The 27,479-nt window shown below is 45.3% G+C and overlaps 1 protein-coding gene across 2 annotated transcripts in view; it reads left to right on the plus strand.

Moving 5' to 3' along the window:
- The window catches only part of igf2bp1 (insulin-like growth factor 2 mRNA binding protein 1), a 73,429-nt gene extending 57,525 nt beyond the window's left edge, over positions 1–15,904 (plus strand). For both annotated transcript variants that reach the window (XM_030057767.1, XM_030057768.1), the window contains 12 exons: positions 439–490; positions 2,092–2,155; positions 5,346–5,636; positions 6,164–6,298; positions 6,461–6,583; positions 7,644–7,779; positions 7,920–8,042; positions 8,879–8,995; positions 12,777–12,851; positions 13,337–13,468; positions 14,628–14,741; positions 15,624–15,904. In XM_030057767.1, the coding sequence (XP_029913627.1) occupies positions 439–490; positions 2,092–2,155; positions 5,346–5,636; positions 6,164–6,298; positions 6,461–6,583; positions 7,644–7,779; positions 7,920–8,042; positions 8,879–8,995; positions 12,777–12,851; positions 13,337–13,468; positions 14,628–14,741; positions 15,624–15,779 (1,518 nt within the window). In that variant the 3' untranslated portion in view covers positions 15,780–15,904. The remainder of the gene's footprint in view (positions 1–438; positions 491–2,091; positions 2,156–5,345; positions 5,637–6,163; positions 6,299–6,460; positions 6,584–7,643; positions 7,780–7,919; positions 8,043–8,878; positions 8,996–12,776; positions 12,852–13,336; positions 13,469–14,627; positions 14,742–15,623) is intronic.
- The last annotated feature ends 11,575 nt before the right edge of the window (positions 15,905–27,479 follow it).

The following is a 27,479-nucleotide window of genomic DNA, read 5'->3' on the forward strand; positions in this document are numbered from 1 at the left end:
AAAATAAGTGAATATTTGCTGGTTGTGATCAGAACTGATGTTGATTTAAAAAAATAACTCACTGAAAATTAAAAAAAGATTAATATAGAATATTTTTATATCAGGTTTTTGTCCTCTCACAACTTTTTTCTTTAACATGACACCAGTGTTAAAAAAAAAAACTGTTCATCTCACATATTTTTTTTGTTTGTTTAATTCTTAGAGTTTCTATTGAATTGAATTAAAGTGACATTAACCTGAGGGGCCTCTGAAGGACCCTCAGGGACCCCTGGGGGCCCCCGGACCACACTTTGAACACCACCACAGAAACAGACAGAAGCAAACGAAATAAAAGAAAGAAATCACAAACTCCAGGAAGTTACATTTTATATGTGTGTGTGTGTGTGTGTGTGTGTGTGTGTGTGAGCTGACCTGGTTCTGTGTTCTGTGTTCTGCCAGGTGCTGGATGGTCTGCTGGCCCAGTATGGAACCGTGGAGAACTGTGAGCAAGGTAAGGCATCAGATCACCTGTTGTTGATCGAAATATGACGAAATATCAGGAGATTTTCTTCAACAATTTAAAAAAGAGAAAAAAGCAGAAATAATAATAATAATAATAATAATAATAATAATAATAATAATAAATAAAATAAAAAACTGCAGCTCCTGACCTCAGGAAGAGAACAGTTTCATGAACAAACTTTACTTTTCAAAACAAAAGCTACAGCACACAACGCTGTAATGAGGTGTTTAATGTTTAATGAGGGATTTACAGAGGGGGAGAAAATGTTGTTTTCCTTTTGTTTTTATTTTTAGTTGCTTGGTAACATTTTCTGCTTTCTGTTGGACAATTTATTGTTTTATTTTGAAGTTTAATTTTTATTATTTCTACACTCAGCGTCCCTCCCTCAGTCTGACAGCAGCTCTGCCATAAACTCTACCTTTTAACAGAGTTTATAATGTTCAGTTTGTGTTGACATTGTGCAGAATGTGTCTCTTTAATTCTGTGTTTATTACTGAGGTTGTAGTTTGCAGGTCTGCTACTGGACTGCATTATACTGAGAGGGGTTTCTAGTTTTTTGTCCTCCTTATTTATATACAATGAGGGGGGACAGAATAGTGGAAACAGCTGTCAGTAAAGTGCAGCACTAACTATGAGCTCAATGCCAAACACAGAAGTGAATGAACACCTCTGTTACCGTGACAACAAGACAAGCTGAGCATTATAGGCAGCAGGAGAGGAAACTTTAGGGCACAGCAGCTGGATTAGACTGGATTAGATTAGATTAGATTAGATTGTACGGGTGGAGCTGATAAAGTGACACTGAGTGGATGTGGAACCCAGGAACCACACAGAAAAATAAAGGTGCCAACTGGAACCACAAATGGCTGTTGAGAGAGCTGCCATCGCAGAACCTTTTCTGGTTCCACAGGGAGCCTTTAAGACCATGGAGAACCTTTTTCCCCTTTTCCCCACCTTTTTTAAGAGCACCTCAGTAGAATTTCTTTAAATGGTTCAAATGTTCCTCAAGGAGCCATGAGAACATGAGAACAGAGGTACAAAAGAATTTAGGAGAGTTAATTCTCATTTCTTAAAGAAAAAAAAAATAAAGGTGCCTATTGGAATCGAAAATAGTTCTTCAGAGTGTTCCTGCAGGAGAACCATTTCTGATTCCATAAAGAACCTTTCAGACCAAGGAACCATTTCTTTAGATGGCTCTTCAAAGAATCTCCTAAACTGCTTTGGAGCCATCAAAAGGAACCAGAAATGGTCCAAGAACTCTAACCACAAAAGTGTTCTCTAAAGAACCTTTTAAAAAAAAAAAAAAGAAAAAGAAAAAGAAAAGAAAAAAAAGACAATAGTTCTTGATGGATCCAGCTGGTTCAATGAAGAACCTTTCCTTGAAGAACCTTTTCAAGGTTTTTTTCCCCACATGAGTAACCATCACTAAATAAAGGGATTCCTTAAGTGGTTGATGGTTCTTCATGGAACCCCACCGTCCTTTGAGGAAGCGTTTCAGAACCGTTGTTTTTCTGTGTGGAGGCTAACGGGTGTTCCAGTTAGAACCTGCAGAGAACAGATGCATTGGAGATGTTCTGTGTGTTTCTCAGTGAACACAGAGAGCGAGACGGCCGTGGTGAACGTCACGTACGGAACCCGGGAGCACGCCAGACAGTAAGTTCCTCCTCCTCCTCCTCCTCCTCCTCCTCCTCTGCTGCTGGTTCTCCTCCTCCTCCTCCTTCTCCTCGTCTGTCATGTACAAGACTGTAATCATTACAAAAAAAAAAAAAAAAAAATCCACTTTGCAGTTAGTATATGAAAAATACTTCATTTTTTAAAAAAAATTATACATACTGTAATAATCTATCTATCTATCTATCTATCTATCTATCTATCTCTCTCTCTCTCTCTCTCTCTCTCTCTCTCTCTCTCTCTCTCTGTATATATATATATATATATATATATATATATATATTTTTTTTTTTTTTTTTTTCAAATATAGTGACATCAAATACAGAAGTGGCTTTTAAAGGGTTAATATTCTGAAAATAAGTTAATATTTGCTAGTTGTGATCAGAACAGACAATTTAAAAAAACTCACTGAAAATGAGAAAATATTAATATAGAATATTTTTATAGCAGGTTTTTGTCTTTTCTAACTGCCTTGCTCGGCGGTTCCTCTGACAGGATTGTGTTTTTGTGAAACGTTCCACGGCAGTACAGTGGGATGTGTTGGTGAGGTTCTCCGTGGTCACCTTGTGTTCCTCAGCTGCTGCCTGGTGGAACTTCTGCTCCTCCATGTGTGGACGAGCTAAACAGAACAGAACTTTTTTTTTGGATGGTCTCTTTTCGGTGCCGTCAGATGTTTTAGGGTTCTCTTAGCCTTTTCAGTGCCATGCAGAACCTGGTTTCTTTCTGTCCTTTACAGAAATGTTTTTTATGCAACATATCACATATTTTCTAATTATGATTACTATTATTTTATAATTATTATCGTCATTATTATCACTGTTATTATTATTGTTATTATGAGGTTCTCCCACTGGTTTATATGGACTGTCAATCATTTTTCCTTTGATTATCCCCTCCTTTTATTAAGCTCCCCAAACTGTTTTTTTTTTTTTTTTCATGTTGTTTTTCTTCATGGTTCAAAAAGGAACCTAATAAGGGAATTTAAAGTTGCTTCAAGAACACCCTTAACCCTATAAAGCCTGAACTATGAAAGAATTGGCAGAAAATTCCAATTTTTTTGAAATTGAACCCTTTATTTAGTCCTATAACAATAACATAATAATATCAATATAATAATATAATAACAATAAAATATATAAATCAAAAAATATGTTATTACACTATCTTTCTGGTGTCTGATATATGATATGTACTTGAGGTGCCAATGGTCCAGGGTGAACAGGGGAAGAGTTCAAAGGTATACAACAGGATTTTGGTCAAGTATTGATTAAACTGAAAACAAAAAACAGAATTGAAAATGTGCATCATATATGATACAAACGGCTTCATAGGGTTAAATACAGGAGGTTCCTCACAGTGAACAAGGTTCCTGGAGGAACCTGGAGGAGTGCAGTGACTGTCAGAACCCTTTGAGCAGTGAGGGTTCCTCCAACCATCACCAACGGATAAAAAGTTATAAAACAGGAGGACAAAAGGTTCTTTGAGCAACATTTGGTTCTTGGAGGAATTTCATTGGAACCTGCAGTTTTTAGACCCATTTTTGGAACGGCACCAAAAACCACTGTATCGGTTCTGTGGAGAACCTCTTTTGGTGTCGTTTTTTTTTTTTTGCTGTGGCTGTTGCTTTATGGATCCTTTTTGGTGACAGACAGAACCTCTAGAACCTTTCCTGATGCCACATGGAACCTTTCATTCGTTAACACGGAACCTCTTTGTGCTGTATGAATACATTTTTAAAAGTTGTTGGTTGTTTCTTTTTGTTTTCTTGTTTTTTCTTCCCTTTTTTTTTTGGAAAGCTTCATTCCAAAATGAGACATTTTTTATCATTTGAAAATTGTAACACAAAAAAAATCATGAAAAATGAGGAAATATTTTATCAGTGTTTTATTTAAAATAATCGCTGTTGGAATGCCAGCAGCTGGTCTGCAGAGCAGGTGAGCTGCAGGCCGAGCGGCCAGGTGAGCAGCTGGATGTTCTAACAGCTTCAGTCCTGCAGAGCAGAGACACAACAGGAACTCACCTGGCTGCTCCATTATCCACCTGGAAAAGCTGTGTGTGTGTGTGTGTGTGTGTGTGTGTGTGTGTTTCTACACGCCACGCCTGACATCTAGTGGCCGTGTAGTGCAACTGCAGCTGAGACTGCACATGTTCTTGTTGGATTCACCAGAACATGCTCGTGTTCTCTGTAGATGTTCAGCAGAACGTCAGCTGATAGAAAAGTTACATATCAACAAGATCTCAGTAGAACATCAATAATCTATAACTTACATTCCAACTACATGTTGATGTTCTGTCGGGTGCCTGATGGATTTGAACAAACATGGAGGCCGAGCCACGTTACTGATGGAGCCCGCAGCGTTGTTATGAAATCCACCAGAGTTCTGCGCAAGAACTAATTTTCTAGGGGGGAAAAATAAATTTTGAGATTAAAGTTGTAAATTTACAAGAAAACACTCAGATTTATGAGAACAAAATTCTGAGATTATAAAGTCACAAATTTACAGAAAATAATTGAAATTTTCTGAGATTAAAGTGGTAGAATTACAAAAATTTTCAAGAAAAAACTGGGAAACTAGTTGTTGTTCTCCTGTGGAATTCAGTCAGAAGGAGATCCTGCTGGTTTGAGCCCAGAATCACTAAAATCAGCAGGATCTCCTTTTTCCTAAATCCACTGCAAAGTAGAATCTGCCGAGGTGATCAGCTGCAGGCCTGAGACACGGCCAGCAGGGGGCAGCACAGGTGGAGCCTCGGACGAAAAAAAACAATCTCATAAATTTGTGACTGTAATCTTGAAAATTTTTTTCTCAGAATACTACCCCCTGCCCTCGCCTGGCTCTGAATTTTTTTTTTGTGCCCTAATCCCATGTTGTAGAAGTCTCCAAGTCACTTATAAGTTCTTTTTTTTTTTTTTTTTTTTTTTTTTTATATATGTAATTAACTTTAATTGTGTAAGATATAATAAGAAATAGTATTAACAGTTATATTTTTCAGATTTCTCATAGTAAATCACTATCTTAAGCCTCAGTCATCACAGGTATCTCAGGGTGTAACAGTTACAGGGGAAGGGGGCAATGGGTGGGGGGGCAAATCGAGCCCCCAACCCCCCCACAGCTGCAGTGCCACCTGCAGGCCGTTGCCTGAGTCTCACCTGGCTGCCCTCTGTCCCCGTCAGAGCCATCCAGAAGCTGAACGGGTACCAGTTTGAGAACAACGCCCTGCGCGTCTCCTACATCCCTGATGAGACCTCCGAGCTGGAGGGCCAGCGGGGGCCCGATAACGGCCGCCGCCCCGGTTACGGGCCCCGCGGAGGCCCCCGCGGCGGGTCCCCCGGCTCCGGGATGCCCTCCAAATACCAGCACGCCGACATCCCGCTGAGGCTGCTGGTGCCCACGCAGTACGTCGGAGCGATCATCGGCAAGGAGGGAGCGACCATCCGCAACATCACCAAGCAGACACAGAGCAAGTGAGTGGCTGGTGTGTGTGTGTGTGTGTGTGTGTGTGTGTGTGTGTGTGTGTGTGTTTTAGGGGTGTGAATGGCTTAAGGGAACACCCCAACATTTTACGCACAATCCCCTTTTACCAACGTCTCCAGACTGAGACCATTTTCTCCTCTGGACGTCCACCGGTTCAGTTCCTATGGTTAGCATTTCCTGTTAGCTTAGCATAAAGACTTGAAGTCTATAGGAGTCATTAGCCTGGCTCCATCAGAGTAACAGCAGCTCTGAGGCTGTCTGATTCACACAGCGGATCATGTGGGCTGGACGTCCAGAGGTGAAAATCTTATCCAACATTTCTTCTCAGTCTGGGGAAAAGTCTTCTGACTGAAAGTCTCGGGAAAAGAGGATTTGGCCCAAAATGTTGGAATATTCCTTTAACCAGCACATTTCGACCACACTGCCTTCTTTCCTCTCGCTGCCTTTCACGTGCTGGACCTCTCACGGCGTCCTGACCGTCTCTGTTTCATCATGCTGTGATTTGTGCTCGCCGCAGGATCGACGTGCACCGCAAGGAGAACGCAGGCGCCGCCGAGAAGCCGATCAGCATCCACTCGACGCCGGAGGGCTGCTCGGCCGCCTGCCGCATGATCCTGGACATCATGCACCAGGAGGCCAAGGACACCAAGACGTAAGAGCCGAGCACGCCGCGCGCACGCTCACCTGCACCAGGACACAACCAGTGTTTGGGTCAGGGAAGCGCATGTGGGAGATTTAGGGGCCTTTTCAGAAGAAAACAATAATCCAGATTAAAAGATTTTAAGCCCGGAACGTCTGTGCCGTGTTCCTGCAGGGCCGACGAGGTTCCCCTGAAGATCCTGGCGCACAACAACTTTGTCGGCCGCCTGATCGGGAAGGAGGGACGCAACCTGAAGAAGGTCGAACAGGACACAGACACCAAGATCACCATCTCCCCGTAAGACACACACACACACACACACACACACACACACCGGCCCTCTGACGTCCAGATGAAGACTTTATTGGAGCTTTTAGTGGCACGAGACCACGCAGGCCGGTGCAGCAGACCGGAGCTCACAGGCAGAACCTGCAGAACATTGGAGAACCATGAGGTTATTATATTTATATTTCTCAGATACCGGTGCTAAAAGGTCGCTTTTAAAAATGGCAACAGCGCCTAAACAATACCTCAAACATTTTGTTCAGCTGCATTTATTCTTTATTCTTCATTTTTTATTCTTTATTCTTTATTTGGGTCCTCATGAGCCTCCAGGAGCTGGTCGCTCTGTTCCTCTGTGGACGGGACAGCTGGACCTGAGAGAGTGGACACTTACACGTTATCTAGATTATTATTATTATTGTTATTATTATTATTATTATTATTATCCAGAAGGTTGGACCAAGACTGACAGGCTCATGGAAATGACATTCTAAATTACACAATGTACATACATCTGTTTTATACATTCATATTCTATCCTATCAGAATGCTGCAGATACATTTCATTACTCACTAGATATGTTTAAAAGAAGATTTCACTCGAGCCTTTAACGAGCTCCTGTTTCATTCCACACTGTGTTGTCTTTTATTGTTTTATTTGCATCTTTTGTTTGATTTCAAAGTTCTCATCTTTAGCCTTTTCCCTTTTTTTAACTCCACCCCGTGCTGTGTTTTATTCTTTTTAATGTTTTATTTTAATGTTTTCAAGTGTTCTTCTTTTTATTGTGAAGCACTTTGAGCTGCAATTCTTGTATAAAAGGTGCTATACAAATAAAGTGTCATTATTATTATTATTATTATTATTATTATTACTCATGTAGTCAATACAAAGGATCAAAGGTGGAGGGTGGAGGGTTTGCACAGGTTTTTCCTTTTTTTTCTGAGATGAGTATGAACAGGAACCATCTTCTGCCTATGATAATTAAAATTCTAATTCTAATTATTATCACTAATGACTCCTCTAATGACTCCACCCACCCCCCACCCCTCATCCTCCCCTCCCCCACCCCCCCAGTCTGCAGGACCTGACTCTGTATAATCCGGAGAGGACCATCACAGTCAAAGGTCCCATCGAGGCCTGCTGCCTGGCCGAGGTGGAGATCATGAAGAAGGTCCGAGAGGCCTACGACAACGACATCGCTGCTATGAACGTGAGCCTGCATGAGCACGCACACACACACACACACACACACACACACACACGCACACACACACACACACACACACACACACTCGTCTGTACCTGTCCATGCGCTGCCAGGTGGTTTCTAACCTGCGCTCCTCTCTGCAGCAACAGACCCACCTGATCCCCGGGCTGAACCTGGGAGCCCTCGGCCTCTTCCCCCCCTCCTCCACCATGCCCCCCCCTCCGCCCGGAAACTCGGTGCCCGGCACGCCCTACGGCTCCTTCAGGGTAAGAGCGTGTGTGTGTGTGTGTGTGTGTGTGTGTGTTCATTCATAAAAAGCAAGCTGAGGTCAGTGACACGTGAGCCAGGTCTCCAGGTCTGGATGCACATTTACAGATTTGCACACATTTTGATGATAAATTTACATATTCAAACACATTTTCTAAATCTCAGCACATGTGCACCTGTCGATACGCATGTGCACCTGTCGATACGCACGTGCACCTGTCGATACGCACGTGCACCTGTCGATACGAACAAGGAACGTGGAGAACCGGCCAACAACATGTTCATGTTGGTTTTCAACCTGCACACGGTCATCTGATTTAAAATGCTCAGAGTGGCTTTTATTCTGAAGCATTACTGAAGAACCATTTAAAAAAGGTTCTTTACTGAGCCAGCTGGTCCCACAAAGAACTTTATTAAAACGGTTCTTTAAGGAACAATTTTTTGATGGTTCTTTAAAGAACCATCTACATGAATGGTTCTTTAAAAACCTTTGGCCAAAAGGTTCTTTGAGGAAACAAAGATGGTTCTTGTATGGCATCACTTGGAAGAAGTTTTGGTTCCAGTTAGAACCTTTATTTTTAGTGCGGTCAGTCTTGGATGGGTTCTGCACAGCGAGGTGGATTCCTCTTAGCACCGTCAGGTTCTTGGTTCCACCTTTCATTCCAGATTGAGATAAACACCAGTTTGAATAATGAATTTTATATAAGTGTATTTTTTAAAATACTCAAAGCTGAACTCCAGGCTGCAGGCGTCTGAATATGTAATTGTTCTGTGTGTGTGTGTGTGTGTGTGTGTGTGTGTGTGTGTGTGTGTGTGTGTGTGTGTGTGTGTGCAGGCTCCCGAGCAGGAGACGGTCCATGTTTACATCCCGGCCCAGGCGGTGGGAGCGATCATCGGAAAGAAAGGACAGCACATCAAACAGCTGAGCCGCTTCGCCGGAGCCTCCATCAAGGTGTGTACACACACACACACACACACACACACACACACACACACAGGACTGCAGTTTGGGTTGTGTGTTACTGGGCTCGGCACATTCCCCCATCCTCTTCGTCCTCCTCGTCATCTTCATCCTCATCATCGTCTTCCTCTCCCTCGAAGCAACAATGTGTGTGTGTGTTTGTGTGTGTGTGTGTGTGTGTGTGTGTAACAATACAAATATGCACAGCATTATCTCCCTGAGAGTCAACAAATCGGCTCGTCCCTCAGAAACCCCCGAGTGGACCCCCGAGGTTCCTCAAGTCGAGCAGGCGCGTTTTTATATGTTTATTTATGTTTTTGTATGTTTAACATTGCAATATGACAATAACACAAGGCATTTACATTACATTATGTTAATGTTACAATGAACTGGATTAATTAACTACAGAATTGCAAGGGATGCAGGTTTTCCTTTCCTAGGACGGCGATGGAACAAAGAACCTGACTTACATTCATTGTCTACAGCGTTTCCCTGATCTAAGCCACAACCTGAACCTTACACAGTGAGCCACCATGACCACGCACTATGTGACTTTGCCATCCTAGGGAAAAAATGGCATAGAGGACACATAATCAACATGAAAACAAGTCACATGCAAGTCAGAATAAAACCTGCAGAACCACACAGAGCGTGTGCTGCTGCAGTGTGTGTGTGTGTGTGTGTGTGTGTGTGTGTGTGTGTGTGTGTGTGTCAGGTGCAGCCCTGGAATGATCCCATTACTAACTGTACTGAGTCAAATGTAAACTGCAGTATTAATAAGTGAACACTAGAGGGCAGTGTGGGGCCGCCCAGCCTGGAACGTGCACTGCAGCGTTTCCATGGGAACGGACTGTACACTGTTTACACTGTTTATTTAAGCACTTTAGAGACTTTATAGATAATGCACACACTTTAAAACTTATTTTTATATTTCATATTTCTTCCTGTTGTCATATAGTTTCTTCTTTTGAGAATTGAGCAACTGCCAGTTTCCCCTCAGGGATCAATATCTGATATTACTGATTATGATAAGGCTGCCTGATCGAGCCAGTCGTGTTACACAGTCCACAGACAAAGTTCATGATGATGATGATGATGATGATGATGATGATGATGATGAGTACTTTATTCATCCTTCACAGGAAATTACATTTTCGCAGCAGCCATCTCGACACACATTCATACAAAAATAAATTAAGTTAAAAAAACAATCTAAAACCACACATGCAGACCCTTGAGAGAAAGTGCTAATGTGTTGAAGACCAAGTGCTCATTAAAGAGTTAAAGACACATCACATCACATCCGGTCCCTGAAACGCCTTTACAGCCAGCCTCGTCATGAGATTACCATATTCCCTAATCCCACATGAGATCTCACATCATGACATGATCTGTGAGGCAGAGCAGAGGAAGTGTCTCACAGTGATGACATGAAACCAATGAGGCGACCCGGCCGGGCGCCAAACTGGGCAGGGAGAACTGGGACGTGGAGCTCTGCAGCGATGGGCTGAACTGGGACGTTTACTGGTCCTGTTACACTCTGTGTTTGGTATCAAGTACAACATATGGAAAATAGTTTGATGTGCTCTCTGTCGATGGGAACGTAGCAAACAGGATTCATCATAATCCTTTGAAATTAGATTATCAGTTGACTCAAGTGGAGGAAACACACGGTAGAGACAAAAGTACTGGGCCACACCTGTTAACGACTGAATCCAGGTGTGTCATTCAGTCCCGCTGCCACAGGTGTAAAACCTCCAGCAGGTAGCCATGCAGTCTGCCTTTACAGACATCAGTGACAGAACAGCTGGCTCTGGATTAACAGGCAGAAACTCCCACAGACACTCCAACATCTGGCAGAAACTCCCACAGTCACCCCAACATCTGGCAGAAACTCCCACAGTCACTCCAACATCTGGCAGAAACTCCCACAGACACTCCAACATCTGGCAGAAACTCCCACAGTCACTCCAACATCTGGCAGAAACTCCCACAGTCACTCCAACATCTGGCAGAAACTCCCACAGTCACTCCAACATCTGACACAAACTCCCACAGACACTCCAACATCTGGCAGAAACTCCACAGACACTCCAACATCTGGCACAAACTCCACAGACACACTCCAACATCTGGCAGAAACTCCACAGACACACTCCAACATCTGGCACAAACTCCCACAGACACTCCAACATCTGGCACAAACTCCCACAGACACTCCAACATCTGGCACAAACTCCACAGACACACTCCAACATCTGGCAGAAACTCCACAGACACACTCCAACATCTGGCACAAACTCCCACAGACACTCCAACATCTGGCACAAACTCCCACAGACACTCCAACATCTGGCACAAACTCCCACAGACACCCCAACATCTGGCAGAAACTCCCACAGACACTCCAACATCTGGCAGAAACTCCACAGACACACTCCAACATCTGGCACAAACTCCACAGACACACTCCAACATCTGACAGAAACTCCCACAGACACTCCAACATCTGGCAGAAACTCCCACAGACACTCCAACATCTGGCACAAACTCCACAGACACACTCCAACATCTGGCAGAAACTCCACAGACACTCCAACATCTGGCACAAACTCCCACAGACTCTCCAACATCTGGCAGAAACTCCCACAGACACTCCAACATCTGGCAGAAACTCCCACAGACACTCCAACATCTGGCACAAACTCCCACAGACACTCCAACATCTGGCAGAAACTCCCACAGACACTCCAACATCTGGCACAAACTCCACAGACACACTCCAACATCTGGCAGAAACTCCCACAGACACTCCAACATCTGGCAGAAACTCCCACAGACACTCCAACATCTGGCAGAAACTCCCACAGACACTCCAACATCTGGCACAAACTCCACAGACACACTCCAACATCTGGCAGAAACTCCCACAGACACTCCAACATCTGGCAGAAACTCCACAGACACTCCAACATCTGGCACAAACTCCCACAGACTCTCCAACATCTGGCAGAAACTCCCACAGACACTCCAACATCTGGCAGAAACTCCCACAGACACTCCAACATCTGGCACAAACTCCCACAGACACTCCAACATCTGGCACAAACTCCCACAGACACTCCAACATCTGGCAGAAACTCCCACAGACACTCCAACATCTGGCAGAAACTCCCACAGACACACTCCAACATCTGGCAGAAACTCCCACAGACACTCCAACATCTGGCAGAAACTCCCACAGACACACTCCAACATCTGGCAGAAACTCCCACAGACACTCCAACATCTGGCAGAAACTCCCACAGACACACTCCAACATCTGGCAGAAACTCCCACAGACACTCCAACATCTGGCAGAAAGCCTCCCAGAGGAGTGGAAGCTGTTCTCCATATAAAGCCTGTGGGTTCAGGGTGGAGCTCAGAGAAGCTCCTGCAGGTGTGATGTGCAGGTGGAGGTGGACTTTGGTCCAGGTGGGGGATGACAGGTGTTTGGCTGTCAGGTGTTTGGCTGTCAGCTGTTTGGCTGTCAGGTGTTTGGCTGTCAGCTGTTTGGCTGTCAGCTGTTTGGCTGTCAGGTGTTTGGCTGTCAGGTGTTTGGCTGTCAGGTGTTTGGCTGTCAGGTGTTTGGCTGTCAGCTGTTTGGCTGTCAGGTGTTTGGCTGTCAGCTGTTTGGCTGTCCGGTGTTTGGCTGTCAGGTGTTTGGCTGTCAGGTGTTTGGCTGTCAGGTGTTTGGCTGTCCGGTTGAAGCAGCTCCTCTCTCCTCCTGCAGATCGCCCCGGCCGAGGCTCCAGACTCCAAAATGAGGATGGTGATCGTGACGGGACCCCCCGAGGCTCAGTTCAAGGTATCGAACCACTGTTTTTTTAGACGTCATCTTTCTTTTTGACGTCTTTGTTTCCAAAAAGACAAATGCAGCTTCATTGGAGAAATTATATTTATTATGACTGAACAATTATTCAAACTATAACTGATTTTTTTTTACTCTGTTCTTCAGTTGTAGTGGTTATTTGCTAAATGAATAATATCACAAACACAGTATCTGTCAAAATATGTGCAGTGTGATTTTTGCGATTAAAATGAATGAATTTAAGTATTTATTTATTCATTCATTTTATCACTCAGCGCTAGTTTTAGTTTGACTAAAGATTCATGACTCAGCTGAGATTAAATACCTTAAACTGGACCCTTTTTTTTTTTTTTCGGCAGAGCCTGATCTCTAATCTTCTCTTTTTAGCCATAATATTTAGTATTTATCATTTTTAATCACAGGGTAATTTGAATGTAGTGGTGTTGTTGCAGTGTTATTCAGCTCTGTGTCGCCCCCTGCAGGCCCAGGGCAGGATCTACAGCAAGCTGAAGGAGGAGAACTTCTTCGGGCCGAAGGAGGAAGTCAAACTGGAGACTCACATCAAGGTGGCTGCCGCCGCTGCAGGGCGGGTGATCGGCAAGGGAGGCAAGACGGTGAGTCGACCGCCACCTGCCCAGAATGTAGCCCCGCCCACTCCTCCCCTGCAGACTCCTCCTCCTCCCCTCGCCCCTTCAGCTTCATTCAAAGCGTCAGATAAACGGATCCACATGTCAGGCCTGCGGTGCCAGAGCCTCTGTGGCTGCAGGAAGAAAAAGTTCATTCAGAGCAGCGCCACCTTGCAGCTCGTCGCTAATCCCAGTTAATCTGACAGGAGCCTTGAGGGTCAAATGCAGCCCAAGAACATTTTTTCACCTGAACTTTCAGTTTTGATCAAGCCGTCTGCCGTGAGCCAGGAAACGCCCCCTGGTGGTCAGATTACAAGCAACATTTACCTCAAAATTTCTTGAAAACCGAAACTTTTGCTGTCACCGAACTCATTCGGAACGTTGCTGCTGCAAAATGATTTTTATTCTCCAAAACAACTAAACTGCACAGACCCGGAGCCGCAGTCCATCCTGGTTTCATCTCTATGATCTAATGGATCTGAAATGAAAGTAAACGTTCATTTCAAAGAAATTACATTTATGTTACTCGCTAATTATCATCTACTTACCGTGAAATTTGCATAAGTCAAACCTGAAGTTTGGCTGAAACCTGTTCTGTGTCCACGAGAGAATCAAAGAATTGACAGATTTGGATTCAAATAAAAACTCTTGGTTTTGGGAGGAGTTGAGTCTCACCTGGTAGGGTTTAGATTATTTTTTGGGCATTTGTGCTTTTTATTTGATAGTGACAGCAGAGATGACGGGCCTGGGCTCAGATTTGAACCCAGGACCAGGTGAGCCACCGGGGCGTCTACCTGGCGGGTCTTTGGTGGCTTTGCCAGAGCGATGTCCAATAACTTTATTAACAACAATGCAGCCAATTAGGATTAACTCAGCAGCAGCAGATGATTACAATTAATTTTGTGCATGAACTTAGACTTCCTCCTTCGCTGCCAGGTGCATGTTTTATCACCAGTTTCTATAAAGTTATTCTGCCGACGCCGTGACATCACTGAAAGCTACAGCTGTTGCCACGGCAATGTGAACCAAAGGTTAACCAAAGGGTTCAGGGATGTGTCCCGGCGGTGTCCCGGCGGTGTCCCGGCGGCGTCCCGGCGGCGTCCCGGCGGCGGCAGCCTCCTCATGCAGTCTGCTCGTGTGTCTGCAGGTGAACGAGCTGCAGAACCTGACGGCCGCCGAGGTGGTGGTCCCGCGGGAGCAGACCCCCGACGAGAACGACCAGGTCATCGTCAAGATCATCGGACATTTCTACGCCAGCCAGGTACGACTCACCTGCTGCGCGTTCGGCATCGAACTCGCGCGTCTCCACGACCGACATCGCAAACACCAAACAGTAACGTCGGCTATGAAGTTAAATAACGTCATCTTTACCTTTAGTTAAAGCTCGGAGGAACTCTGAGGGTTTAGGCCGTCATTTTCAATTTTGATTTGGATAAAAAAAAATAAATAACTGAGTGAAAAATAATGCTCTCATATACATTATGCACATCAGGACTTAACAATAACTCTTTTTTCTGTTTGTTTTTTTCTTGGTATTTCTCACAAATTTCAAAATAATCAAGACTTTCTAGACCAGTTAATCCATACGCTGAGCCATATCCATTTTATGGATAGCCATTTATTGTGCTTTTTCTCTATTTTCTCTATTTCTTTTATCCTTCATAGTAAAGTAAAGCACATGTAAGCTGTGGTTTTGGGAGGTTATACATACATCTACATTTATGTTATGTTATAGTTAGAATTATAACGGATTTATATATTTTGTGTGGATTATGTTTGTTTCTGACGCATCACAGAAAAGCTTCTAATGTTTTATGTTGTATATCATGTCGGGCAGCATTTTAGGTTTGTTTAGCCACCAAAAATATTTGGTTAAGGTTAAGGAAAGGGTTAGATTTGGTAACAAAACCACTTGGTTGAGGTTAGGGAAAGCTCTTGATTATGGTAACGTAATATGACGTCACATAATCCATGACAAAAATACGCTCCCCTCGACATTAAACTGAGAAAGCAGTTTGGGTGTCGGTAAATAAAGCCTTGCTCACTGGCTCTGGGCAGTGCGGCTCTGTGACTGACTAAAGGAGCGTATTCTCAACCGTTTTTATTTTCCATCCGTCCTCTCTGACTGTCCTGTCCCCTGTAGCTGGCCCAGAGGAAGATCCGGGACATCCTGACCCAGGTGAAGCAGCAGCAGAAAGGTGGGATGGGGATGGGCCCCGGCCCTCAGCCCCAGGGCCTCACAGAGATGGGTGGCACCCCGCAGGGACTGGCTCAGGAGCACCAGCCACGCAGGAAGTGAGGGCCTCCGTCCCCCCCGAAAGACACGAGGCCCCCCCGCCTGACGGACAGACGGACAGACACATGGACGGACAGATGGACAGACAAACGGACAGACGGATAGAAAACAGGAGAGCGACACACGGACCCAGCGATAGACAGGGAGAGATATTATTAAGAAGGAGGGATTACGCCCGATAGCTAGGAAGACAAGAAACAAAGGCGTTTAGCGAGAGACGAGGAAAAATAATAATGAAAAATAACAAAAGATGAAATGAATAAAAAAGAGGATTAAGAAGAAAAAAAAAGTTGAGAACAGAGACCAGATGCCAGGCCAGAAGAGAGACTGATTGAGGATGGGGGGATGAGGGGATGGAGGGGCGGAGCGAGGGAGGGGCGGCGGCGTCCTCCTGGCGTGGCTCGGCGGGGCCGCGACCGGCCCCTCCGCCTCGTCCGCCGCGACCGCTGCAGATCTGAGCGGCGCCGGGCCGGCGTCAACAACATGGCCGACATTATTTCCCCAGTCAGGACGGAGCCTTACTGCTGTTGCTCACGCCGGCCCGCACGCGCTCAGATGAACCGCTCAGTGCCTGGAGGGAAGAGGGCGACACCAGCAGGGGGACCGCCCGGCCCTCTGCCGCCCCCCACAGGCCTCTCCACCCATCTGCACTCAGTCCTATATTTTAAGGGTGGTTTTTTTAACAAAAAAAAGATAGAGATATATGTATAGAAATGTTTTATGCAGAGCTATTATTGATAGAATGCAGTGAGGCGGAGCCGGGAGAGGGGGCGGGGAAACCGCTGCAGAGGCTCGGGGTCAGAGGGAGGGGTCACCCCCCCGGTACCTCAGCCAATGAGAGTCTAGATGAGGGGCCGCAGATGTTAACACTGCTCTTTGAAGACCTCTCCGGCTAACGGAGGGGTGTGAGTAAAAAAAGAAAAAAAAGAAGAAGAGGAAAAAAGAAGAAAATATGAGGTTGTAAATATATAATCTTCATGTTAATGTTAAGAAATGCTGCGTCAAGCCGCCACGCCTTTTTTTCTTTTAAAAAAAAGGGGGGGTGTTATGTATATTTCCCAGGCCCCGGCGTGCGATGTGTAGCATCCTGTAGCCTACGGCGCGGCCGGGGGCTGGGGGGGCACTGAGCCGCCCCCCCCGCCGTGGCGGCGGCGCGGCAGGAGACAGTTCGGGCAGCAGAGGCCGCGGCTGGTCCTGCAGTTCTATTGCAGCGGCTCAGCTCCAACATGTGGAACCATTATGAAGAAAACTAAAGAAACAACATTAACATGAAAAGCAGCCAGCGGCTATGCCAGCTGGCCAGCGGCCTGCGCCTTAAACGGCATATTTTATATATATTATATATATATGATATGTGAGTTAGCCCGGCCCCTCGGGTGAATGTATTGAAGGCAGCGAGTCAGGTGTGAGCTTCCGCCTCACCTGGGTGTTTTTATGAATAAGTCCTGCGATGACGGACAGACGAGGCGCGTCTGACGGTCTCCGCTCATCGCCTTCCTCCAGGACTTGGTTCTTGGACTCGGGCGAGGGCCGGTCTCGGGCGGGGCGTCTTTGTTCCGGCGTGAACGCGGCGGGACAAACGTGACCTCGCCGCTGGAGACCGGCCTCGGCCGAGCCAGAGAAAGTCTTCCAAAGCTCCTCGCCTTGAGCTCAGAAGGTAAAATCAGAAGGAGGGGGAGTGGCTTCCTCGTTCTCTCTCCCAATCTGCCGAAGGCCTGTGGGCGGAGCCTCCAGATCCCGCCCGCGTATGATAATGAGGGGCGGGGTCTATGCCTGGACGCTCTCGCCAAGATTAGAACAGATTAGAGAAGAAATGAGATGAAAAAGAAAAAAAACCTACCTCAGGGTAAAGTTACCTCAGTATTCCTAACTTTTTTTTGCTTGCTGGTGTTTTATATAAGAAGAAAAAAAAGAAAAGAAAAGCTGATAGTCCTGAATATTTTTTATTTTTTTAAGGAAAAAAAAGTATTTTTTTTAGGTTTTGTCTTGTTGCTTTGGTTATTTTTTTCTGTTTTTTGGGTGTGATGTTGGTTGAATGAGCTCAGGATGACGACGAGGCTGTGTGTTTGTGTGTGAGCAGAGAGAGACGCCGCTCTAGACAGGAAATGGGATCGCATGCCATCTTGCCTTTTCGGGTGAGGAGACGTCCTCCGGGTCTTCCTGACGTGTGATTGGAGCAGCCCGTTGTCTGAGACGGGGTGTTGGCCAACGGGGAGTGGTGTTATTTGAGAGGAGGGTCCTGAGGGGCACGTGGCGGCCGAGCGCGCCGCTCTTGATGTCATCAGACGCTCAGACGCTCTGTGATTGTAGATTTAACCGGATGAACCGGAACGTGACGTCCGGGCCGTTTCAGAGGACAGACGACCTCCTCCTCAGGCCGCGCCCGGACGACATCACCGCATCTCTTTCCTAAGACGGCGCTCGCCGGCGCTCGCCGTGCCCTGAAGGCCCTTCCTCTCCTGCCTTATTGTGATGACGTCGTCATCATAGAGCGCCAAACATTACGAGAGGGCTTAAGGCGCCCGGAGCGACTCGGAGCCGCGAAGCGTCCCACCTGAGGAGGGGGCGGCGGTCACCGCCCCGTCCCAGGTGGGAGCGCTTCCGGGTCGAGTCGCGCCGAGCGGAGCAGAAGCAGTCCATCTAGGTGGCTGTGCCAGAGAGCAATGTAACTGTATAAGGAGACAGAAGGGGCATTCTACCTACACACACACACCTGAACTAGCTCTGACTACTCTGAATGTGAATATTTATTACCTGTGCACTGACCACAACACCTCAGACGCTCCCTGTTGGCTGGATGTGTGTGTGCTGCTGTGTGGCTGTGTGTGTCACTGCGTGCTGGTGTGTGGCTGTTTCCTGTTCATTGGTTTTAAGTGTTCATTTCTGTTGGGGGATGTGGTTGGGTGAAAAAAAAGCAGAAAAAAGTAGGACAAGAACCTATGGCCCTCCGTCTGTTTTCTAACCGACCGAGGAGAAATCCAAGAACCTTTAAAAAAAAAAAAAAAATGGGAGCAAAAAAAAAAAAAAGCAAGAGAGTTGAAAAACACCACGAACACAGAGGTCATAGATGAAAACCTGTACATAAGATGCTGAAGAGGTGAACACCATCACGCTACTTTTGTATTTTTGAAATAACTTTGGAGAAAAAAAAAACAGTTACCATACAAAAAAAAAAAAAGAGAGAGAGAGAGATAAGGACGGGGAAAAGCCTTTGAGAGAGTTTCGGACGCGCCAGGTCACTTAAGGACACTGCCAGATTATTCCCGATGTTTTTAACGCCTGCGCCTCATGACGCCGCCGCCGCCGCCGCCATCGAGCGGCTCCACTGGCTACCCAGCGAGCTCACCAACAGGGAAACGTCTATTCTGTTGTCTCTATGCTTCCATTTTTGTCCAGAGACGGAAACGTCCCGGGGCAGCGCGGCACCCGGGCCGGAGGCGGGACGCTGTCCTGCACGGCCTTTTATTCTGAAGATGCCCTTTTATTCTGAAGGGCGGCTGTGCAGCTGTTTTATCACGACCCACAGTCATCGTTAAAGAGAAGCGCCCTCTAGTGGTGGCGTAAATAACCACACAAAAAAAACATCCGAGGCCCCCTGTCCCGCTGGAAACCTGAGGAATCAGATGAAGGTCGGCGGCTGGAGGTTTTCACAGCACACCTGGCCTCTTCACAATAAAAGCCTTGAACATTTTTTCAGCGGAACAGCGCGCCTCGGACGTTTTGGACACAATTATCCAGCTGACATTAACCTAAATGTGTAAGCCTGACCCCGGCCCCCGGCCCCCGGCCCCGGCCCCGGCCCCGGCCCCCGGCCCCCGGCCCCGGCCCCGGCCCCAGCCCCCGGCCCCCGGCCCCCGGCCCCCGGCGGCGCTGCCTCTGGGAGTTTCCGTCTCTCCAACCCATAGAGCTCTGTTCACAAACACCAAGACACACTATTTAGGATTCATTATTCAGCCTGCAGCCATTTGGGTTGGTTAGGATTCTTTTAATTTTTTGTTTTATTTAAATTTTTTATTTTTTTATTTTTTTTTTTAATTTTTGTTTCGACAATACAGCAAGCTTTATTTTGGACATGACATCTGGGGACGTACTGTTGCACTAATTGATGAAAAAAATAAATAAAATAAAATAAAAACGTCGACAACGTCAAACTATCGAAACGACCGAGAACCTCCTGTAACACCTGAAACTCGATGCAATTTAACGACGGTAGAGAGGGAAGGGCGAAAAAAAAGGGTGGGAGGGGGAGGGAGGGGAGACGTGTGGGGGTGGGGGGGGGGGGGGGGGGGGTGACAGAAGCGAGGGGTGTCTGACGATGTAAGAAATGCCTTTTTTGTGTTTGATCACTTGAAATGCAACTGTAGAGAAAAGCCCGGCGGTAGCGGCTACGGCATCACTCACACACACACACTCACACACACACACACACACACACACACCAGTCCTCCACCCCACCCCCGCCCTGCCCCGTCAAACTCTGACTCTCACCGGTTCCCCTCCCTCGTTTTTTTTTCATCCTTCTGTCTCGCCACGCCGCATCCTCGCTCCCTCGTCCCGCTCCAGGACGACGACGAGGATGTTTTTTTTTTTATTATTATTATTATGTCTTTTGAGAATCATTTCATTTTTTTTTTTTTTGGAGCGGACGGGAACGTCAGGGTCCCTCGCCCTTTCTTGCGCTGGTCTCCATCGTGTTCGTTTTGCTCACTTCTGTTGAAGACCTTCTACTCTAACCACCGACTTTGGCTTCCTCATTTTCCGAGTTTGGGAAATGAACCGAGTTTAATTTGATCTTTTTCTTTTTCTTTTTCTTTTTTTTTTTTTGGTTTGTGTTGATTTTTTTTTTTTTTTTTTTTTTTAATGAACAGATCCCTTAATGAAATGGCTACTAAATACGATGAACTACTAACCTGTAACTCAGTACATGACGATAACTGTGCCAAACACGCGTGAAGGGTTTCATTCCAAAATGGCGTCCATCCTTTTCGGACAAAAATGATAAAAATCACGCGAAATTCGGAACGTGTGTAAACTGATCCTGTGGACGCGCACCACGAGAACGGTCCAGGTTCCTGTTCACGAGAACGGAAAACAAACGCGCCTCAAGTCGAAGCTCGCGTTCTCGCAGGAACGGGATTAGAACCGAGCGACTCGCTCTCGTGAACGTCTGACCGTCCCGGCACCGCGAGAACGGGAGGGAACCGGATGAAACCGGATGGGCCGGCGTGCAACGAAACAAAAGCCAGCTGTGTCGCTCCGCACGCCGCCGAGTCGTCCTGACCTGTGGGCGGAGCTCGCGCGATGCCCCGCCCCGCCACAAACCCACCTCATCCCGTAATCAGATGCAGGACACCGATTTCGTCGTCGTGGCGAAGCGGCAAAACAAACAGAGGGGAAAAAAATCATTTATCAAAACACAAACAATTAGAAAACCCCCTGAGCAGCAGCAGTTTGGTTTGTTTTGTTGTGATAATACATAAATAAATAAATAAATAAATAAATAAATAAATCCTCTCCGGAAGGCGCGAGACTCAAAGCCCCGAACACGACGCCTCGAACCCGCAGCAGCTTCAGCAAACTGAGTCAGAACTGAGTAACCGTTGTTAATAAATGGTGAACTGACAGTTAAACTTCCGTTAATCGTTGTTTACAGCAGAGAAACAAATGATCAGTCATGTTTACTTTTTAAACAGTAAACTATTTAGGAGCAGCTTATTGTTGTTTATACACCCTGTGAAGTATTTGTTATGGATTACCAATTGATCTGTAAACCTTTTCCATTGTATTTTCAGTTTAATTTACTATCAGTTTGCCATTTAGCAGCGACGCTCGTTATAAAGAACAAAGAGCTCATAACGAAGTGCAGGCGACTCGCTCGGCCCCGACTGACAGACAGACAGACAGAGACAGACAGAGAGAGAGACAGACAGACAGACAGACAGGCAGACAGACAGATGGAAACGATGTGGAAACAAACAAACAAACAAAATGGCGCAAACTCCTCCCCGTCGTGTTAACCCCCCCCCCCCCCCCCCCCTCCCCGGCAGAGCGACGCCTACCTGACGAAAACAAACGAACCTCTTGACACATAACTAGGAACGCTACCTCAAGCAAAGCAACACAACTCCACGACTCAGCCACAAGATTGTTCTTCTGTTTTCTTTGATCGCAAAAAACAAATAAAAATAAGGACGAGAGCAAAGCAGTCGGACGGACGGACGGACGGACGGACGGTGCATGTTATGGTCATGATTTTGTTTCAGTTTTTTTCTTATTCAACTTTAATTTATTTTTCTTTCTTGTTTTTTTTTTTTTGTTTAAGTTTTTACCTCTCCAGCTAAGAGACGGGACTGTAAAAAAAGAATACCCAATAAGGACACGTTGTGGGGGGGCGGGGGTTCGGGGGTGGGCGGGGCCGGGGGGTACGACCTTTTGATTGGTTCGACTAACTTCCTTAACCAGTGGGGGGAAAAGCCGGCGACTAAATCGGCCCGAGACGCCGCCTGGAAAAACTCCAGTACCCACAATCCTCCAGCTCGGCCCCCCTGTCCCTGCCCCCCCCCCACCACCACCCTGTGATTTCACTTCCTGAATCAAGGGGCACGATATCTGATCTGTAACCATGTAATTTTTTCTTTCTTTTTTTTTTTTTTTTTTTGTTGATCTACCTCTTAGGAAAAATAGGAAAATGGTAAAAATCTTTTTGAAAAAGGACACAAAAAATTACAAAAAAAAAAAAACGTTTAAATGCTCGAAAGAAATATAGGTAAATGAATAACTGGGTAGCGGCATCTCCATATACTGTAGTGGATAGTCTATTAAAGGAAAAAAAAACTTTTACTTCTTCCAAAGATTATTTTGTTTTCTTGCTCCGTTGTTAGATGTTTTTGAAAGGATTATGAAATGGAATAATAAAGCTGAACTGGGGGAGAGAAGAACTGACCGCCTCATTTTCTTCTTCCAACAAAAAGCAAAGAAAAAAAACCAACAAATAAACAAAAAAAAAAAACAATAAAAAAAAAAACACATCAATGAGATTTCATTATCCAGTTTGCTTTTTTGTGTTTCATCTTCATTAAACTTTTTTTCTTTTTTTTTTTTAACTTCAGAAATATTCTTCATGTTTTCTTTTTCGGTTGAGTTCTAATTTTTCTCTCATTGTTTTTTTTTTTTGTTTTGTTTGTTTTGTTTTTCTTTTCAAATGACAGAGGATTGTAATCTCTTGTGTTTGGGTGCATTTTGAACATTTTTCTTTCTCCTCCTGAACGGCTCGCCGACCAGCTTCACCGCGAGCGACTCGTCTGAGAAGGAAAAGGACCTGTTGTTGTTTTCTAGCCGGGCCGAGGCGCCGCAGGTGGAGGGGGGAGGGGCTCTGCTCATGCTTCTGCCGCTCTGAGCCGGATTAGGCGGGATTACACCTATAATCTGGCCGGGGCTCAGTTTCAAAACTGGAAATTAGGAGATGATGTGGGCGTCTGCAGACTGCTCGGTTCTCGCCGACACTGCGATTCGACTCATGCCAGAATTAGGATTAAGGCTCAGATTTTAGCCGATGAAAAGTTGTAAATCCGCTCCTGCGTTCCCATGAGCCTCCAGTTCAGGCCGGGCCGCGGCAAGAAGGGCCCGTCTGCCGTCACCGTGTCCCTCCTCCACTGGGCGGCGCTGTGGTCTTCTTACAGTATATGGACTTTCACCCTCTGCCTGCCTGATTCCTTTAGTCCTCATCAACACTTGTTTTAAACTCCTTGTAAACAAAACAGAGCATAGATATGAATGTGTTATTAAAAGATGAGAAAACGGATCCTCCTGCCTCCTTGTGCTCTGTGTGTGTGTGTGTGTGTGTGTGTGTGTGTGTGAGGGAGAAAGCGAGAGAGAGAGATTACAAAAATTCCTTGTCATTACTTGGGCATTAACTTTTATCAAATTAAAAGCGGGACCACCTGCAAAGTGGGCAGGGTTATCTCGGCCTGTCACGCTTCCTTCAGTAAGAACCTTCATTCTTTCATTCATTTATTCATTCATTCATTAATTCATATAATATAAAGTATACAAGTGCCTCCTGCCCGATGAGCATTGGCAAAATGAGTGAATGGAAAATTACAAAAGTATTTATATTAAAAAAAAAAAAAAAAAAAAAAAAAGTGAATAAAATTAAAGCTGCAAGCAGCGTTGGACGGGCCCTTGCACCTGTGCCAGCCGGGGATGGTATTGTTTGTGCAGACAATTATTTTGGTGCTTTTATTTTGAAATTTTTATTTTGAAATGCCGAGGATGTCCCAGTCACCAGGGCAAAGTGTGATGGACATGAGTACTGGCAGCTGTGAAAATAAGAGCCTTTATTTTGAAAGAGTTTGGGGCTTTTATTTTGAAAGGCCAAGGATGACCATGTTACCAGGTCAAAGTGTGATGGACATGAGTACTAGCAGCTGTGAAAATAAGAGCCTTTATTTTGAAAGAGTTTGGGGCTTTTATTTTGAAATGCCAAGGATGACCATGTTACCAGGTCAAAGTGTGATGGACATGAGTACTAGCAGCTGTGAAAATACGAGCTTTTATTTTGAAAGGCTGAGAATGTCCCAGTGTGTGATTGACACGAGCAACACCAAAATGCAGGCAGACAGAGAAATCCCCATTCAGTCCAATGGAGAAATTGATCAAACCCACCCGTTTGAGCTTTCACCGTTTGAACATAGTTTGAGTTACAGACTTGATTTAAAGTTTAAATGTGGTACAAGACCTTGATCTATAAATATCGTATTGACAAGTTTTTGCCATCTTGTACTGTTTTTGAGTTTTCACAATTTTAGTTTGAGAGTGTTTTCTGCTCCTCTCACACTTTATAATGGGTGTGTATGGCGGCATCTCGCAGGTGGCTGGAGTGAGTCACATGACCGGCAGAGCAGAGAGCAGAGGACACCAGAGTCAAAAATGTCAGAAAACTCCTCACAGCTTCCACAAACCTGTTCAAATGTACACAAACTTTTCATATTTTAGTAGGAAATTTCATTCTCTTTCCATCGGCATAAGTTTGAAAGCAGTCAGACTTTTACTTTAGACTGCAGAGGCCTAATTAGAGCCAAGTGTCAGCCTCTTCACACCAAAGTCCATGGAAAAAAAAGAGGTTTTGGTGACTCCGACTTTTAGGGCTTACAAAATCCAAACGATTCGAGTAGTGACGAAATCCTTCAGAAATTTTGAAAAGCACTGTGTCCTCTGTCATGTATTAGCGTTTACGCCCTCGGAGGAGATAGATTTTCTGCAAAGTGAAATTTTGGGCGTGAATTTTATTTTGAAACGCAAATTGCGGACTTCCTGTTGATTTTAGGTCAGGGGTGTCGGTGCGTGATTTGTAGGCCTTGATGAGACCTACGTTTCGGCGTTGGTTTGGTCTTTCTATCACATTCCTGTGGGCCGCAGCGGCTGTTTTTGTGTACCTAGGCGGCGCTAGCGAGCTCATTTTTGCATTTCGGGGGTGCGTTTTTCCATTTTATCGAATTTTTCACCAGACCTGATGTGCGTGCCGAATTTGGTGAGTTTTTGAGCATGTTTAGGGGGTCAAATTAAGGGTTAATGACGCATAATAATAAAAAAGAAACGGTACAATAACAATAGAGCCCTCTCCCCTGGAGGGCTCCGGCCCTGATAAAGTGAACACGGCTCAGCTCGGGTCCTGGTCAGGGCCGCTGTTTGGGTTTCGGGAGGCCGGTGTGTGGAGCGGCGGCGCCCCCCGGTGGCCGGCAGGTGTGCAGCAGCTGGAGATCCACACAGGTGAAAGACGGCAGCCGCGAACCAGGTGAAGATGTTGGAGCTGCAGTTTCACAGCAGCGGCTCCGCGACGTGCATTTAAACCACAGGACGTGCACACGTTCTCCTGTTCAACGGTGCAGCACGTACACACGTTCCCCTGTTCCACGGTGCAGCACGTGCACACGTTCCCCTGTTCCACGGTGCAGCACGTAGGCCTACACACGTTCCTTCATAACAGGATTAATGTCCATATTAAAAAGGTTCATTTGGCCTACAAATTAATGTTAACCACAGTTTTTCTTTTATAAAGGCCTGTAAGGATTAATGTCCATATCCAAATTGACTGATTAAAAATAAAGTGAAGAAAGTGTGAAAGCTTTTCTTTCTTCTCTTGAGTATTATTATTTTTATTATATTGTTAGTATTTGGTTTGGTTTGTTTGTGTTGTGATTATTATTATGATCATTCTTCTTATTATTTGGAAGCGGGTTAATTATTGATATTGTAAGGTGAAGGGGTGGGACGTCCTCCCGCTCCCTTTTGAACGTGCAAATGACAAATTTATTTGGCTCTTTGGTTGTTTGCTTTTTGTTCATGTCTTTATTTTGTTCTGTGTCTAGTTATTTGTTCGTGTTCAAAATAGAAACGACAATAATAATAATTATAATAATACAAGACAGTCGGGTTTCATCAGGACTGAACGTTTTATTCCACACTTTCCAGACTCTCTGTACAACAACTATATCAAGACCTGGAAATGAACACTCCTCTCGCTCACACACACACACACACACACACACACACACACACACACACACACACACACACACACACACACACACACACACACACACACACACACACACACACACACACACACACACACAGGCATAAGAACACAACCCAAGAGCTTCAGGAAGTGTACTGCCATCTGCAGATTTTTGGCAATCGGAGATTATTTTTTTCTATTTCTGCTGGGAGATTCTCTGATCAGAGCCAAACAAAACTCGTCTGGATAAACGTGCGAACGCCCTTCCGCCGCGGTGATCCGTCAGCACCGCAGGGGACCTCCGCAGATCAGCGGCCGGCTGAGTTTTAGTTTGACGAAACCAGAAGAGCAACAGCGCAGCGGGGAGGCGAGGAGCGAGATCTGCACTGAGCGGAGCTTCTGCGTCAGCGTGGCAGCAAACAGACAACAGGGGGCGCTCACGCTCTGCGACTTCTCAAGCCCCTTGGTCAGCTGAGAACAGTGGTTCTCAAAGTGGGGCCCCTGAGGCTCTTCCAGGGGCCGCTGAGGCTGTTCCAGGGGCCCAGGAGTGGTTTACAGGTAAAGTGAAAGAAATCTGTTCCAGCATCTCTGATCTGGCCTTCAAATAAATCCGTCTAATCCTTCTAAACAGTTTTCTTCTCAAAAAAAAAAAAAAAAAAAAAAAAAAAGATTTTGTTGCTACTTTTCTTTCTTTTTTAATAATTTCTTGCACATTTTGGGGTCATTTCTTGCCATTTTGCTCCTGGCCTTTTCCAGTGTTTTTTGGAAGAAATCAAGTGGGGGAAAAAAGTGAAATTAGAAAATAAGAAAAAAAAAAAGGTTTTCAAAAATTAAAAAATAAAATAAAATAAAAAATGCACAATAACCAGAAAATTAGAAAAAAAAACTTGAAAACTGGCAAAAAAAAAAACAAACAAACAAACAAACAAGAAAACTATTTTAAACATTTTTCAAAACACATTTTTTTCCAACATCAGATCAGTGATTCAGGACCAAAATCTCTGAAGCTCTGGCTCCTTAATATAACCTCCCCCATCCCCACCCCCCCACCTGTGTTTTCAATTACTGCTGGTTGCCAGGAAACCATTCAAATCAATGCAGTGTTTTGTATGGAAGAGCATTAGGGCCAGACATTAAAAAAAAAAAAGTCATAACTCTGAGAATAAAGTCTGACTTTAATCTCACAA

Source organism: Myripristis murdjan, chromosome 8 (genome assembly GCF_902150065.1).
Source record: "Myripristis murdjan chromosome 8, fMyrMur1.1, whole genome shotgun sequence".
Lineage (NCBI taxonomy): Eukaryota > Metazoa > Chordata > Actinopteri > Holocentriformes > Holocentridae > Myripristis > Myripristis murdjan.